Source organism: Cygnus atratus, chromosome 1 (genome assembly GCF_013377495.2).
Source record: "Cygnus atratus isolate AKBS03 ecotype Queensland, Australia chromosome 1, CAtr_DNAZoo_HiC_assembly, whole genome shotgun sequence".
NCBI classification, from domain to species: domain Eukaryota; kingdom Metazoa; phylum Chordata; class Aves; order Anseriformes; family Anatidae; genus Cygnus; species Cygnus atratus.
Window position 1 is genome coordinate 65,824,388 of NC_066362.1, and position 18,186 is coordinate 65,842,573.

Below are 18,186 nucleotides of genomic sequence, written 5' to 3' on the forward strand. Positions count from 1 at the left end.
AAAAAGAAACTTAAGAATTTGCATCCATGAAAAAAAAAATAGAAATGATGGCAGAAATGTTCTAAATTTTCTTTGGGCTAAATAAGCAGTTCTTAAACAATTAACTTTCTAAAGCAATTCTAAATTCTGCTGAGTTGCAAAGTGTCGTTGCTTTGCAGATTAAGCTTTTTTTTTTTTTAATAAACTTGCTATTAGTCTGTTTTGTGTAGATGATCCACCTGTCTGTTCTATGTAGTACACAAAGCAATATTCCTGGGCATCTTTGTAGATCCATTCTGGGCACCTCTGATTTCTCCCCATTTATTTCAGGAACAAGCATGTTGTGTAGGTAGACTTCGTCAATGACAGATTAGCTTAGTTTTTTTAATCACTTCTGAATACGTAAGTGTAATTAATTGTACTCACAAAGACACTTTGATTGCACCTGCAAAATCAAATACCGAGTTCTGCTCTGCCTAAAGATCTCATCTGTAATTTGTTTTTCCTCAGGTATTTCACCCATTCATGATTCTTCTGGTGAATTTGCTAGTCAAGTGCTAAGCTAAATAGTATGACAGAGTATTAGTGTGTAGAGCTATAATCCTTTTTGTATTTTGACTGAGCACACTATAAAATCGATGTGTTCCAAAGGAAAAACCTAGTCAGCAGATAACACAGTGGACCTTCTCAAGTCTAGGCAAAAGGAGTCCACGTCACTGCTGTAAGCAGTGAAGCCACTGTTAGAGGTCTTCTGAGACCAGAGATGTTCGCATCTGCTACCTGTTTCAGTTGATTAGTGAGGGGAAAAAATGGCAGTGTGTGTTTAACTTTCAGACCTGTATGTTGATGCATATAGATTCAGATTTATTTTACATTTTGCCAATCAGTGATCCAAATTCCAGGATAGATGCCAAACAAGCAATTTCCTAGGGCAAATGGAGGGCCAGAGAACAGCCATTTCTTCTGATATGAGAGGATCCTGGAAACCCAGTTGGCTGCTTCTGATGCTGTTACTGCCAAGGAAGAGATCAGAGTGAACAGGAGGCTGTCTGTAGTTGTAGCTCCTCCTAAGGACAGCAGAAGTAGTTTTCCTGATATTTCAGGGCTCTTCTTTAGTCTTCTGTCCCCTCTTCCAACCCTTTCCATTCTTTGCTGTATCTGTCAGGGTGGATGAGGTTTGAAGCCTCGTGCTGCATTAAGCAAGAGCTTTGAACTGCTAGAATTCTGCCATTTTCCTCACTTTCCAACACTCCTCTGAATGAGAGAATTCATACTGAGATCAGATATAGACATGAATTATCTATATTTCAGATTATATATATTATATTAGACTATATATATATATTACCTATGTTTCAGATATATTTCATATTTTTATTTCAAGGATTGGTATTTCCTTTGGCAGATGTCTTAGAGTTTCCTGGGAAAGTGAAAGAAAGTGAAGCAAACTGAGTTGGGGAAAAACAATGAGATTCGCCAACTCGTGAACAGATGTTGTCTTCTTCACTGAAAAGAGACAGATTGCTTGGTAGTTCTGCAAGCCTCTATTGACCTTATCCTCACATGATATTGCAATTTTTTTTTGAGAAGGCCACCTCCTGACTCAAGATGGCACTTCTGTCAGAAAGCTTATTTGGTCCTTGGCCTCCCTGCTGAAACTGCAAACAATGAACGTTTACTGCCAACTGTGATGGTGGCAGAGGTAATGTGCACACCTGCCTGCAGTAGGAACTGGACTGAGGTCACCAACTCATTTCACATGGGATAGTAAATGACATGGATAGTAATTCTTGATTGTGAACTACATTTGCCTGCATACAGGCTGGCATTCCACATGGGAAGTGGTTGGAATTGTATTAGCAATTTCCTGAGCCACCTGTTCTCAATAGTTTAATGCTCGTATAGCATAGAAATTAAGATAATTTAAATAAGTTGTCTTCTTTGGAGAGTCATACAAGATTTGGAAACCCATACATTGTACAAAGGAAAGAGACAGGTGAATTCATATCATTTAGACTGGGGGATCACAGTATTTTCAGCTGTGCCATGAAAAAGCCAGGTAACAAGTTAACTTCTATGCAGACAGCATAATGACATGCTGCTAAAAGCTCATTTCAGTTTAGTCAGCTCTTCTTCCAGCCTGAGTCACATTTGAGAGGGACAGTACATGGAGCTGACAAGACCCAAGCAGGCATGCAGCTTAGATGCATCTAATATAAATGATCCAGTTCAGTGCACGGTAGAAATTCCATTTTCTGTTAGCTGGATCATTTCGTTTTCCACACTTTGGTTTCTAAAACTGACCCTTGCAAGTTATAGCAATGCAAATACATAGTTCTCACTTGGAGTTGAAAGCCTTTTCCCTTTTAAAAATGGACCTATTTGTTGAAGATTCTAAAATACCAATTTACAAGCCAACTATTGAAATACTAGGATTTGATTTTTCAAACAGCCTTAATAGTGCATAGCTTCATTCAGTGATTTTTCTGGAGTTCATTCATTAATTTGGATAAGGTGCTATGTAAGACCCAGAGGAAAGATGTTATTGAAGCTATAAACAAAAACAATTGGAATTGATTGGATTTTTTAAAAATCTTTTGTACAGATTTTATTGTTGTTGCTGGGGTCATTCTTGCCATATTTGCAGTAGCTGTTTCTCGGCCTTGTGGCTATTGGGTCCGAGGGTTGACTGTGATCTAACTTCAGGCCTGAAAACCAGTGATTCTCTTCATCATTTGCACCTTCATTATCACTGTCCCATGGGACAGCCTGAAACTTCAGTAATGTGACAGAGGGTGAGGATCACACACGCATCCTTTGTCACATAGTTTGGCTTGAAATAAAGATATCTTCCTACTTTTCCTACTTTCATTCTGCTTCTGTGCTGGTATCATGCGCAGTTCGTAATATAAAAAGCCTGATCAAAAGACTGAAGTCAATGGAAATCTTTCAGCAGGTTTTGACCAGACAGAAGTACTTCATTAAACCATCACTACTGGAAATGCATCCCTGTCTCAGTTGCTTGAGAACACTTCATGTGGCACTCATTGATATTTTGATTAGGATTTTCATACTCCTGATATTATCCCACCAAAGTTAGTGGAAGGCTTCCCATTTGTTTTTGGAGGAGCAAAACAAAGACTAATATTAGGCTTTTTTTTTTTTTTAATTTCACTCATTGCTGACAATCATCAGCGAGGCTAATGCATGTTGTATTTGAGAGAATGACTTTTCCTCTCATATCTAGACACAGTGGGCCGTGTTATCTGCTGTGTGCACCTTGTGTAGTGATCTGCTTCAATAGATATAAGGCTTAAGTACTCTTAGTCCAATGTTTTTCACAATCATTAAGCTTACTTTTAAAAATACAAACATTAAAACCTGATTTAGAACCACAGGAGAGTTGTTAAATGGAGGTAGATTGGCATTTCTAGAAAAAAAAAATAGTGCAGGGTAGATGTCTGACAGATAGGAAGAAAAAGAATCACAGTCAAAAAGAAGGCAAAGCAGACACCCTGGATCATAACTAAGCAACATTAAATTCTTGTTCCTATGCCCTCTCTTTTAAGCCCATATTCCCAATAGTGGTTTTTCATCACACAATCAAACACCTACCCTGTTTCACTTTCTGGCAGAATCTATTATTGCTCATGTTTGTCTACCCAGCTGGAGACTTGAAAAATAAATTTCATGTCAGATAACAGGCCTGAATACTGAAAGCCTGCAATAAAACATTGAGGTTTAAATTTTCAAGTATACTGTTCAGTACTATGGGTGAAATTGCCCATAATTATCTGTGTAGAGAATTGTGAGTATCATTACTTACACTTACAATTAGTACAACTTAGTTGTGATTATACCTATAATCTTAAAGACAGATTGAGACCTGACTAAAAATTAGAGCCACCATCTCACTCTCCAGATGTCAGATTATTGTCAAACAGTTCATCATTGTCTCGAATTAACCACTATCCATATAGATATTTATGGATAGCTTTTGGAGAATATCAAGTGGTAAAGAATGTTAGAAAGTGTGTGGTATTGTACAAAAACATTATATATGAGTTTTATTTTAATTATTAATCAAATGTTGAGAATGAAAGGATTAAAAAGGTAATTGTGTTCTCCTAAGCACTGGTAAAAATGTGGACACTCCAGCTGTTTTACAAGTGCAAGGATACTCCTTTCATGTGTCTGTCCTGACAGAACAGAGAAAGCTGGGTGTGCTACAGAGGATATGGAGACTTTCTAGTGGAAATCAATCTAACCCATTGTTTTCCAATCTCTTCCTCTCCCTCCACCCACGTCCCGTTCCTCCCTCCCTCTTGCTAGGGAGTTTTCCAAAGAAAGAGAGAAGGCTAAGGCTCGTGGTGATTTCCAGAAGTTACGGGAAAAACAACAGCTGGAGGAGGATTTGAAGGGATATTTAGACTGGATAACTCAAGCTGAAGACATTGACCCAGAAAATGAAGATGAAGGCATGGATGAGGAGAAGCCTCGAAACAGTAAGCAATTTTATTCTGTCTGTCTGTCTTTCTCTGCTTTTACCAAGAGAGCCTGTGCCCACCTGCTCTAGCGCTGAGATTGCATATAGGGCAGAACAGGTTCTTTCTGAGACTCTTACTATGCTTATACGTGATCCAAGTTTAATGCTTTTTTGGAAACTATGGAAGGGAGAAATATGTGTAAAATAATGGATATTGTTTTGCAGATCCTCAGTTTCTTGTCTATAATACTGACATTAGAACCTGATATTAAACAGGAAAAAAGATCAATACTTGCCATTGGAAGTTCGCTACTGGGATAAGTTTTAAAATATACATGTGTCTCCTATTTGTTTATTTAATTGTAGTTCAGTGTTACAGGCTATTGACACATGGTTAATTACTTTGAAAGCAAAGGTTTCTAGGCAAAGCAATGCTACAGTATGGGATAAGGGCCAAGTCAACCCTGTTGTACATTAAGTGCACCATCTGTAACTCCATTGAAATCAGCGGAATTGCATTTGCTTTTGCCAGGCTGGAATTAAGCTTTCAGGCATTTCTTGTAAGAGAAGTACCTCTTTTTCTTCTGTTCTGGAGTTGAGAAAATGTTTATGCAAAGTGAGAATTCACTATCACTTCTTATTACAAATCCTGAAGAATGACGGGTTTGAAGAAAGCGGAGATTCCTTGTGTTTCATTATCTTCATTGAATCTTCTCACTCCACCTCATCTTTTACTAGTACAGGCTCTGTATCACTTCAGAAACACCTAGCAGTTATCATTACAGGTCATGTGCTTGGGAAATGTCAGAGTTGGAACCTTTAGACAGTTATGCAGTTAATGGACACCTATACTACTCAGCTTTCATTGCTGAAATGTGCATTATCCCAGTTTGATTTTGGAAGAGAAGACATGAAGCATTTCCCTATAGATCACCCTTCCTACCAAATAAACAAAATCTATGGGGTGATCTGATCAGAACCATATATTCCAGCAACAGGAAGACCAGACACTGAAAAGTTATTCCTGCAGAAAAAAAGCAAGATTTCTATCAGATGCTCATGATATTTTGGAGAAGTAAGCACTACTCCCTGTAGCTGCCAGAACACTTAAGTTCTTTCAGAAAAAAGAAAAAAAAATCACTTGTGGGGTCATGAATATCAAGTCATACCCCTGATACCTATGTATTTGGATTTGAGGGAGTCATTGGGGGGACTTGCTCAGACCTCCCCAGATCAGGTTACTTTTCTTTTTATGTTGGTGCCTTCAAGTGCTCATAGCTTACTTTCACAATTAAACCTCAGTAATTTGTTATTCATAGACAAAATTTGCTGCTGTGTGGCATACAATAAATGGAAGATCATGTCTGGTGATCCCATTTCCTTTCTTTATAGGCAGAATTTCCTATTATGAAGAAAAAAAAAAGAAAAAAAAAAGCACCACTGTAATGGACTCTGGTATCCTTATATGACATCTTAGTGGGGAGGCCAATTGTCACACCACTCTACTGAAGTCACCAGGAGGCTTTCCCTTGACTTCAGTGGGAAGTTCCTAGAGACATGCCTGTTAAAAAAAAGTGTAGCCACATTGCTGAGATAGTATGATGAGAACCTGCCAAAGCTACTCGCTAATTTGAACTTTTTCCTTTTTAATTAACATGAAAATAATGCTGCTCTGGTAAAAGCGTTTTGAAATAGGTCAGATGTAGTTTCATTGTATTCATTGCAACAGGGTGGGATCAGTCCAAATTTGAGCTAACAAGCTCCTTTTCTGACTGGTGATACTAAGAACTGAAAGATAACATATCTTCAGCTTACAGTGCTTCTTCTTCAGATTAATAAAGTGAGTTTGGTAAGACAGGGTTTATAAAATCCGTAATATTGCATCTGACAAGTTCTCAAGAGTTTCTCCTAGTCGGCTATTAATGGCAAACTAACTTTTTACCCATTTCTTCTCCAAGCTGTTTATGAATGCAGTGTCTTCAGTGCTGTTGGTTCCAAGAGGCAGGTCTAAGGACAGTGGTTGTTAACCAGTCCCAACCACACAGCATATCTTTCTCTCTGACATCGTTGTGGGACACTTAATCAGTTCGTGTTACATGACAGACCAGGCTTGGGAACAGATGTCTGCAGTGCCTAGTGTTATATAGCAGAATCACATCTTTGAGAGGAATGGCTCAGGATGTGAAGAAAGGCTGTGGACTGATGTTGGCCATGTACAAGGGACAAAAGTCATGCTAACAAAAGTCTCTGAACAAGAGAATAGGAGAGACCAAGCAAACAGGTCACTCTATGAAGTTTATTTGCTTATTCCTCTAAAAGTTTTTTTGTTTGGTTTGGTTTGGTTTGGTTTGTGGTTTTGTTTTTTTTTTTTTTTTCTTCCATTTAGAACAGGCTGTTGATAACAATGATCTTGTGTGAGGCTTTGGGTTCTACAATATAAAAAGGATGTTAAAGTTCTTGAAATGGTCCAGAGGAGGACACCAAAGCAGGTGAAAGGGCTGGAAGGCATGTCCTGTGAGGACACTGGGCTGTCCCATGCTCTCTGAAGCTCCCTGAGGAGACGAGGCGCAGAGGGAGGTGCCAGTCTCTGCTCCCTGGGACCAAGCACAGGGCGCACAGGAACGGCACAGAGCTGCCAGGGGAGGGTCAGACAGGGCATTAGGAGAAATGTCTTTACCTTGAGGGTGGTCAAACGCTGGGACAGGCTTTCTGCAGGGGTGGTTGATGCCCCAAGCCCCTCAGTGTTCAAAAGGCAATTGGGCAGTGCCCTCAATAATATGCTTTAACTTTTGGTCAGCCCTGAGGTGGTCAGGCAGGTGGTCTTGATAATCTTTGTAGGTCCCTTCCAACTGAACTATTCTATAGTTTTCCATACTCTCCAGTGCTGTGCATTGATCTCCTTCCTGCCAAAGGCTTTTTTAACTATGGAAGTAAAGGATCTTTGTGCTTACTTCCTCTGATGGGGAAGCAAATAGCCTCTAGACACAGATGGTAAAGAGCAACACCCCCTTTCCCACACCCAGGTCCAGCCCCCCAACCAACAAAAATACCTGGATCCATGCCCCCACCCAGCAGAGTTGAGGAGTTTTCATTCTGGCCTTTTGTATTTTATAAACCACATTAGTTTTTCTTTCCTAGTAGGCTGTTGTATTTACTCTTGCCAAATTATGGGTACCATATTGTTTAAGCTCTGTTGTATTTCTTGACAAAGCAAAATAGTTTACAGGCATCCTCTCCTAAGATGTCATGCTCACTTCATTTGTTGACATGCTTATCCGTCATGTATACCACATAGGAAGAAACTCACTGTATATTTACTGTATCTACCTATGTGGTTACACATCTTATATGTCCTATTGTGTACAAACATACCTAACGCAGAACCATCTCAACCCACTCTGATGCTGGAGACCAATATCTGCCTGGGATACACTGATGGAGAGCAGCACTGAAAAGGCCTATCTGCTCTCCTGAAGCTTAATCGCATTCAAGTTGTGCTGCTCTTGGGGGCTGATGGATCTGCTAGCAAATAAGGTGAAGGAGCACTGTGTAACAAATCAAATAGAAATAGAGGTCTTTTCTTTAATGGCTTCTGTTTAAGATAACGCCATAGAAAAAGTGCCATAAGTGATAAGGTATTGTTTTTATTTGTGTGTGTGTGTTTTCTACTGTGTTGAATGTTTTGGCATTCATGCCAGCCATCAATCACCAGTAGGGGTTGGACTTCAGGATTGGTATTAGTTCTCTTCCAACTACCATCTACAGAACATGCTCCAACTATAAAGGACAGATGGCACAGCATTTCAGACATGGTTGTAAATGACCTCAGGAATCTATCTGGCCTGATTGCCCTTAGCCTATCTGAATCACACCTACTAACCATGCTGAGCTTCTTGGTTTTGCATTGCTGAGGCTCCAATGTCTTCCTTGTCTTCTTGTGTTTAGCTCTTGCTGAAGGAGCACAGATGCCTCACATACAGCTTCAGTGTGGTTCTCTCTCGAGTTTTCTTCAAAGCTCACTGCCTTCTCTTTCTGGTATAATGTCCTGAGGTCCACAGCAGAGTGCTTCTGCCCCTTCCCAACACACTTTGTTCAGTGATGAATTAATTAACAGTGTTGACTTTTGAGGTATCAGCCCTGAACATTTCAAATAACATTTCACTGAAGTACATAGGGCAGTTCGGTACTCCTAAAGTGGTTGTTTTAGTTCAACATACTGGAAAGGTTTGTTTCAGTTATATCACACTGATGCTCAGCAGATCTGGGTTCCAGCCAGTGAATTACACCATTACTTTAAAGAAGTCATGTTAGTTTTCACTTCCTCAATTTCCCCTTGGAAGCTGTATGCAGGTTTTGGTTGTTGTTTTTTAATAAATAATATTGTATGAGTTCAGCATTTTAATATATACTTACTAAATTAGAGTCTCAGCTAATGTAAATCTGCAACTCTGAGAATCAGCAGTTTACACCATCTGGGCTCTGGCCCAGGTAGGCTACCTAAACTGGATCATCCCAGACACAGAGAACATATGTTTCCAGTCTCTTCTCTGCCCTTGGCTGCGGAGCCAGGTTTCGCTGTCTTCTTTCTCTGTAAAGAAGACTGACTGCCTGCCTGTCAACATGCCTCCTGTAAGACAGAGAACATGAGGCAGAAGGGAAGAGAATTGCACTTGCATCCCCTTTGGTTTGACTGCCTGTGCCAGTCTTTTGGGCATCATCAGTTGTATATTGTATATTCCACAGCTTTCCTGAAGCGGTCAAACCTTGACCCAAGTCTCATTGGGTGTTTACAGCCCTTAATGAAATGGTCGACAAGCCCAAGTACTACAGCAGCAAGAGCCCTTGTGGAAGAAAGGATGAGAAAAGAAGATAAATGTAGCCAGGGTTGGACAATCTGTGCAGCCTTCAGCTGATGTGCTCCATAGCAGTGGCCTTAGCGTTCTTCTGAGGCAGTTTAATACCGGTCGCCTCTCGCATTCATTGAGGAGCATTCACAGTTCAGTCTGAATTCATCCTCTGTGTTTTGGGAAGTGCATGTTTAAGGCAGTTTTTCCTTGTTATTTAAAAACATGATTTTTCCATTTTGGAAGATATGAGGTGGGAAATGTCAAAAGGCGTCTAGGGGTTGTTTGTGTTGATGGTTTTCTTCTATGCTCTTTCCCTGATGGGCCTTCTGCAAGGGAAGAAAACGTTAATTTGACAGAGGAGAGAAACACGTCATGGCACAAAGCAGATACTGAATTTCAAAATTACATGATAGTGAAGAGAATCACCCCTTCTGTTGTCACAGTAACTGGGAATTTGCCCTTTTTTATTCTTCCGAAGAGTGGTCTGGAATGCATCTGTGTTGTTGTGGGCAGAAACAGGAAACCTCAATCCAACCCAGATTTTCCTCCTATTGAAGTTAATTGGCAAAATTCCCATTGACTGCATCAGGGTCAGTAAAAAGCTGTGAATGGGCAGGGAGAAGTAATTTGATGTTTCTGATTGCTCAGATTTTGCACTCCCTTTGTTTTCCTGTGCTTCAGTCCTATTTGGTGCTGCTGCCTGCAATGTGAGCATGTCCACATTAACATCAAGAGAATCTCTAGTAGTAACAGCTCACTGCCTGGCCTCGGGTCTGATAACAAAGCCATTCTGTGATTCAAGACAACTCATTCTTCTAGTTAAGTCATATCCAAGGTGGTACTGCAAATTTAAGGGCTGATTTGCAAGTAGCTTACCCTACAACAGTTCAAAGTCTAATCATACTCCAGGGCTCTATTTCAATGGGACTGATGGCTGTAGATAATCAGGTTTTCATGTAACTCAGCAGTAAAAACAGTGCTAGGCGGTATGTTGCCTATCAAAACATATAGCAATACTTCAGAGAGTACATTAAATAATGAAAGGTATAGGGGAGGGAGGCTTGACTGCACATTCAGATTTATGCCTCAGCTAAAGTGGAAATAGAAAATGTACAATGGAAGGCAAAAAAAAAGTACAGAAATACAGACAGGTTCTAAAATATGTAAAAAGTAGTCTGTTAAAAAAGAAATAATATCAGTTTTCACTTTCAGAGCAGTTATTGCAACGTCTTGGTGACCTTTGGAAATATTTGTTAACATCTGAGTTCACTGCCTCTAAGGAATCAGCTGCAGCCTAATTTTTAGGTGGACCACAGATTTTGTCTTACGCCTACAATCACTGTTTCTTGTGAACAGCATTATGTTGTCATGACTAGGCAGAATTTAATCTCAGACTTGTGAGAGTCTTCCCTAGGTGAAAATGATTTTGAAACAGGGACAAAGTTTTCAGCTGCAAAGGAAAACTTTTTAGAAAAAATTGGGAGCTTATGGACAATTAGAACATTTGGAAAATCTGTGTGTTTCACAGAAAGACTTTGTGCTTCTGAAATTTGGGCCAGAAATACAGAGAACAGGAGAGCTGGTGGTTCAAACAGGAAAAAAATAAAATAAAATAAAATAAAAATTGAGAACTCTAGAAATAGCAGCCTCAGTAATTTCAGCCCAAACAGGGTTTTATTCCCAAGAGCTCCAATAGTAGTTTGACTCTACTACATAACAGGGATAAAAGTATGAACACCTTACTCTAAAAGTTGAGGCTTTTTAGGATTTATCTATCCAATTCCTATTGACTTGACTTCCTTTTACAAAGTCAACTTTTAAACTATAAGGGGACTCTACTGATTTCAGTGAGGCTATGTACTAAATAAGTCCCATTGACTTTAGTGAAAGTTCTCACTAAATCCTATGCAGCCCTTTGGAAAATATTGTGGTTTGAAGCTGTTGGCTAGGGTGAGTTTTGTCTACGGATCTAGTCAGGATACCAAGATAAAAGAACACCAAGTTGTTCAAATTTCACATTTAGTAATTTCATATGTCAGCTTGCTCTGTGGGTTTTGAATCTTGTGCTTAGTGTACTGACAAGGAAGTGGCTTATTACTTTCAGCCTGAAAAATAGCATGGTACTGTGGGATAATGTCTGAGGCAGAAAGCACATAACAGGATTTTCAGAGATCTGGTTACAGGGTAAAATTTCAGGGTGGCCTAAAAAATTCTTAGTCTGCTTTCTATGATGAAATTTAATGGGGAATTGCACAGTTAAGGAATTAACATGGAAGATTCAGAGCGGAAAATGAGAGGGAGTATATTTACAAGATACTTATTTTAAATTCAATCTTGATCATTGTTGCCTTTTAAACTCGTGTCTTCTTACTCTACAAGCAAAAAGGTGGTGTGCTGAGTTAATTTTTATGTCTTGTTTAACCAGAACACACTTGAAACACCTGAAGTTGTCTGTTGACAGTAATTCAGTTCACCTTGATTTATTCTAGTTTCACCTACAGAATTTGTCCCAGTGTATCTCACATACACATGGAAGGACATGGGCAACCACTCCTTAACAGGCATGTACAGCTTGATATTTGAGAGTATTTTTTGCCTGTTATCAAAAAGTAGTTAAAAAAAAACACAGGGTGCTTACTTGGGATTTAAGATCATCTTAGCAAAAACTGTAAGAGGCACAGTCTGGAAAGTGAAACCTTTATCAGTTTAGTTACTCCTAAACCAGTTGGTGATTTGACTTGTGTCATACAACCTGGTTGCATTTTGCTTTCCATGCATAAATGCAAGGAAATAAAAGTCAGTGTTGTAAAATGATTTATTATCTGTCAAAACCTCATCTAAAGAGGCAGAAAGCACAGTGTCATCTTGTTTTATCATTGTCCACTGATGCGGAAAATAATCATCTGGTAACTAGGAAAAGATTAGATGAAGTGCCAACAATTGTGGGTATTTCACAAGGGTACCTGATAAGTGTTTCACAAGGAGTTTAGCAGCTGTGATAGATTTATTCTTTTTCACCTGGAGACGAGGACAAAAGAAGTGTTTTCTGGTGTTTGCACAAATTTTATTCTCCTAGAAAAACAAAAACAAAAAAAGCCCCATATACTCAGCTGCAGAGGTCCAAAACCGTGATTTGCTTGGGTATGAGTGACAGCAGCTCCCAGCTGTGTGCTGTGCCCAAAGCATGCACTGTAGAAAACAGTCCATGTGGTATTTTTGTACCTCGCCATCTTTTAGAGTAGCTCAAACATTGCTCTTAATACAAATACTACTACAGTTTGCACACACTTGCTAAAAGGCCTTGTTAAATGATAAGTCAGCTTTGTTGTGTGGAAAGAGAAGCTCAGGTTGCAAAATGATGCATGGGTTTGTGCTTCAGATGTCAAGCTGTAGTCTATAATTAGCATGCTGCCTAGAAAAAGTTTCTGGGACATTAGTTCTCACACGAGGCTGAATCACTCCCGCGGTCCTTGGGCAAAAATCTTACTGGAGTTGCTGGGGATTTTGCCTGGGTAAGGCAAAAAGGACTTGGGTCCTAACCTGTTTTATTTGAGGTCAGTAACAAAACAGGCAAGTGTCAACACTAGAGAATAATGCCTAATATTAGGTAGTGATGCACCAGAGGCTTGTGTATGCTCACACATGGCTCTACTGTTTCGTAACTGTCATCCACCAAAGGGAGAACATGAGATACTTCATATCTGAAGTCACTTACAAGACTTGATAGTCCAGATAGTACTGTTTGCCCAGTGCATAATTCCACTGGCTAAAATGCCTTTGTATCTGTCATGAATTTGACCCACTGTCATTACTAGCATTTTGATTCCACAGCTCTGTATATGGAAATATGGGGTCACGCCCAGACAAACTTTTATATCCTGAAATGGAGAAATGACAGATATCACAAAAGAATGAGAAGACATTGTGAGACTCCGTAGTGACTCCGTAGTGAGGTAGTGTGGTAGCTACCTATTCAGCCCTCTAAATGACACAAGGTAATGTTGCCATTTAAAAGTAATATATATATATGTATGTATATATATTAGGGTGACTTTACTTTCACTTTTGCTCCATGTTTCATCAATGTCACCAAAACTAGGATGTCAACATTTGACTTTTTCCCTATTGGGAAAAAAAAAAAAAAAAACTGGGAGTAGAGTTCCCTACTGACTGTCTTCACATGTTGCTTGCCTTTTTTTTTTTTTTCTTCTTTTTCTCCAGTGACAAAGCAAGGAAGCTGTAGAGCCTTTATCCTTAATTGTTTTGTCTTCCTCACCATTTCCAAAAGGAGAAAGGAGAAACTTAAAAAGAAGAACAAGATTAGTTTGCTGAACGAAGTGAAATTAAAACTTTGCTTTTAAGCTCTGTCTAGAAATGTTTCATCTACTAGATTGATTCCTTAAAATACGTATGCAGGTTTGGAGAGAGGAAAACATTCTGGCCTGCTTCATCTAGTTAAGAGAAAAAGTCCCAGAAAGGCTAAATGATGTTCTGAAGGTCACCGACCCTCTCAGTGCCAGTGCCAGTCTCTCATAGCACTGCTCAGCCCTTTATACCAGAATTTTGACCTTGTATCGTATCATATAAGGCATTTACAGATTTGATCAGGGTGGTTTTGAACTATTTCCCTTCTTTGGGAAATCACTGTAGTCATATTAATCACTGTAGTAGACACACTTTTCTTGTTTCCCTGAAAGAATGGATTGTTCAGTCTATAAATAAGTTAATCAACAGGTTTGTTTTTAATTGGTAGTACAATGTAACAACCCAGCTTTTATGAAAAAGCAACATTTAGGTTCATAGTTCTGCAGATTTTGCAACTTCCCAGTTTCTCTTTCTCCCTTTCTGACTGAAAGAAAGCTTTGATCATAAAACAAAAAGCAAGCAACTGTTTGAAATCCTTCTTCCCCTTCCTTCTCTGCTGATAGTTACTGCTGAGGGTAGGTAAATCCCATCTAAGCAAATGTAATGTAGAAGCAATTTAGCTCAAGCCTGCATTTTATGTCAAAGCACAGTATGGAGAAGACAAATTGTTGCCTTTGAATGGAGAGCAAATAGAAGAAAGCTGCTGGTATTCAGGAAGCCTCAGGAGAAAGCTATGGCCAGCATTACGGTCTATAATTCTGAAGTAATTTGTTCCAACGTAATATCAGAAGGCCTGGTATTGTTTGGCAAAGCAGGAAAAGCATTTCCAGAAAGTAGAGCGGAGTAACTCTTCAGTCTGTGGGAGCTAGGGCAAATTCAGGTACGCGACTGACCCCAGCAGCCAGCTCCTTGAGTGAAATCTACCGCCAGGAGCAGCTAACAAATCTTTTGTGTTGCTGCTGCCACTGTTGTGTGGAAGAAGGGAGGGCAATGTGGAGAGTAATGTCCAAAACTGTGCAAATTTCTGCCTGTAGGCTCAATTTTTCTTCTTATTCCCTTACACTATCAAAAGTTACATAAACTAGATAAGCTGCCAGGCTGCTGTAGTTCATGCCTGGGATAAAGCTCTTCCTGTCAGATCCTCTGTGACTGAAGAAGTTTTGTGGTGATATCCATGTGCTCTGCTGTCTTGCAACTGAAGATCTGGCTAATGTTGTTCAACTTCAGTTTTTCTCCCTTCCCTGATTCTTGTAGCCTGGAGCACAATGTTACGCTGAGTACTGCTAGAGCAGTGATGTGTGACCAGCTACAGTATATAGAGGCTGGCATTAATGTTGATAGGGCATTAAGTTTATCTGCTATAAAAGCTATTTCCCTAGCAAAGAGTGTTTGGTGAGATAACACCTCTGTTTTTCCTGCTGGAAGAAAGACTTACGTTGATGTGGGAATCCTCTTTAGTACTAATGTGTTACAGAGAAATATCTCTTTAAAGGTATGGGTTTAGAGGGAATCCATTGTTTATATAGCTGGGGAAGACACCTTTGTGCAAATAAATTAATCTCCAACTGCCCTGTTAGGAAGCACTTCTGGAAGCTGTCAAGATTCATCCACTGACACTGGGATTCCAGTTCTCATGAAGGGACATTAAAGGAGACCATCTATGAGAAAACTGCCATCACCATACCTTGTGACAGATTGTATGTGCTTTATTTCCCACAGTTAGAGAGATATAGAAGGCATTCAGTGCCAGGATTTCTACAGAAGATTTTAAGAAATATCACAAACCCCCCAAACTGCATACATGTAGAGCAAGGCCAATTTTTTAAGTAGAGGCCTAAAACATGCCCTTAAATTTTTATAAGGACACTTATAGAATGGTTTTCCAAACTGTGGAGTATTCAGCATTTCCTGCTGAAGACAGTGAGAAAGACCAGTGATGAACATTTGAAAAAAAATGTTATCATCACAGATGTAGCCTTCTTCATTGAGAAAAAGCATTAGTGAGCAGGACTGATAGCAGCTGAAACCCCAAGGACTCCTCAATGTGATATAACAAACTGTCAGGAGAGAGGCTGAGACATTTAGTAATGATGGCAGAGGGAGAGGGAGCATGTGTTTGGAGTTAGGAACAACTGTTGGGGATGAGAATTAGTTGTATTACATCAGTGCCAGATGACATCAGAGCTACAGTACGCCTGACACCTTATATACACAAATAAAATTTAGGTGTATGTACACAAATCAAAGACAGCTTTGGCTCCAAGAGCTTACAGTCTGAACAGACAAAAGGTGGTATTATAATTCCTATATTTATTTTTTTTAAACAGGAAAGCAAAGCTGGTACAGAAGGGAATGCCACTTTAGGCACTTCATGGTACCCGAGACTTTCACTGTAGACCAGCAGATAAAATATGGCATATATGAGGTGGGACATAAAAAATGCCATCCAGAGCCTGATAAGCACTGAGTGTGGTTTGTCCAATGACATATGTGAAAAAAGTTAGTACTGCTAGAAACTTCAGTATGGATCTTGTAAGCTTGACATCCTAAAAGTGTTTTTGGTAGAGAGAAGAATGTGGTAGGACCAACTGTAGCAGAAGCTGTTCTGCTATGAGCTTTTTTCCTCAGGGTCGAAGTTCATATTCATTGGAACTATCTACCTGTCTTTTTCTTTCCTTTTGAGTTTTGTATTATAGCTTGAAGATATATGTACAGGAAGATAATTACTGAGGTCCAGACCTTGTGTTCCTTGGCCCAGACCAAGAGCTATGTGGGATGGAACTGGAAAACCTCTGAGATGCCAGGACAGGTGGAGAGAGGCAGGAGGGGCGTTGTTAGCAAAGCTCTCACGGGGAAATTGTTGTATCCTCCACCTTCCCTACCCCAACTGCAAGATAGCTCGAGCAGTCCATTGCTTCCTTAAATGGACCCACAAAAAAAAAAAAAAAAAGACAAAATTAGTAATATTTTGCTTTAAATGCAAGTAGGGTTCGAAAGCTGACCCTGCTGTTGTGATGGCAGTGCAGTAGAGCAGCACGATGAGCTGCAGCTGACAGACGGTCTGTGATGCTGTGATCTTCCTGCAGCAGAGCACAGAGACAAGGAGGCTGGGTGACATTACATAGCTGAGCTAGTGTGTACGTTACCCAATTGATAGCCAGTGCTGGCACAGCTGAGGATTGACAGTTGTGAGTGGCACCTAGCGTTTCTCAGTGCTTTGGTGGGAAGCCTGGAAAGCTTGCAGCAGGACCCTTGTACAGGTACAGCTCTGACAGAGGAGTAGTCACACTCTCGCTTTGTGACCGCTCACTTCTACTTACTGGGTGAGAAACTTCCCATCTGCTCCAGTACAGTCTGCTAATAGGGTAAAAATCTCTGGTTGTACTTGCTTCTGGGAAGAAAAGCTGGTCTCTCCATTCCAGTTATCTCATAAACAACATCAAGCCTGTAGAGGTGGCGGGGGAAGGAAAATGTTTCCAACTGGGGAACTGAACTGAAAATAGCTGTGGCACTGAGTCTGCCTGCTGATTACAGCAGCTCTTCAGTTAGCAGGATTGTGGAGATAAGTCAACAGATTAGACAACTGGCCTTTCAAATCTTGAGGCCTACATTCCAATTCAGCTTAAGGGCCCATGGGTGTTTGTAGTGCTGCTCGCATCCTTATTTCCATTCACGCAGTTCACAAGCCACAGCATGGTGCATGCTTCTCCTTGTCTGCTTGAGGAAGGGCTGCAGTCAGATGTGTCCCTCTAAGTGCAAACTGTGGAGGTCTGCAGGGGGCCCAAGGTTAGGTATATATATACAGGTGTCACTGGAGATCAGAATGGTGGTGTTATCAACTGCATTAAAACCCAGAGGCTGAAGTAGCAAAAGGGTTAAACATCAGAGCAAGGCTGCAGTGGCAGAGCTGCATGGATCCTCACAGATGTGCTGATCAAAATGTAAGTGTATTATCTAGCTGTTTGAAGAACCAGAAGCAGAATAACAGGGCTATGCCAGGTCACGAATGACTTGTTTTAACACAGCTGTGTGAGGGAAGCTTGCATAACACCTGCCCACACTAAGCTTAACTCAAGCTGTTGTTATCAGTCCCTCGCTCTCCTGCATGCTAGAAGTATTTGCAAACTAAGAATCTATTATTTCAAGGCCACTATAAACTGCCTGTTTCTTTGAATTGGGGTAATTGACCTATTCTCAATGCCTTACTCAAGAGGTGTAAAAGCTTTAATTACAGGTTTGACAAGCTGATTTTAAGGGCAAAACTCTTTAACTTGAATTCTTTGATTTTCTCCTGGCTGCACAGTAACACACAGCCTGCCCAGCTAGCATGTCTCATGCTTCTGACTCATGATATTGTGATAATAGTGTCTAGTATCAGACTAGTCATTATGTTAGCAAAAGTGTCTGAAAGAACACCACATGCAGGAGAAGCACACAAAATCACAAGCATTTTATTTACTAGGCACAGAAGACAGAAGAAATGTAACAGACCGGGGGTTAAAAACAGAT

At 40.1% G+C, this 18,186-nt stretch overlaps 1 protein-coding gene across 4 annotated transcripts in view; it reads left to right on the top strand.

The window, feature by feature from the left end:
* The window catches only part of CACNA1C (calcium voltage-gated channel subunit alpha1 C), a 478,980-nt gene that overhangs the window by 336,715 nt on the left and 124,079 nt on the right, over positions 1-18,186 (top strand). For all 4 annotated transcript variants that reach the window (XM_035550684.1, XM_035550685.1, XM_035550683.1 and 1 more), the window contains exon 9: positions 4,312-4,484. In XM_035550684.1, coding sequence (XP_035406577.1) covers positions 4,312-4,484 — 173 coding nt within the window. The remainder of the gene's footprint in view (positions 1-4,311; positions 4,485-18,186) is intronic.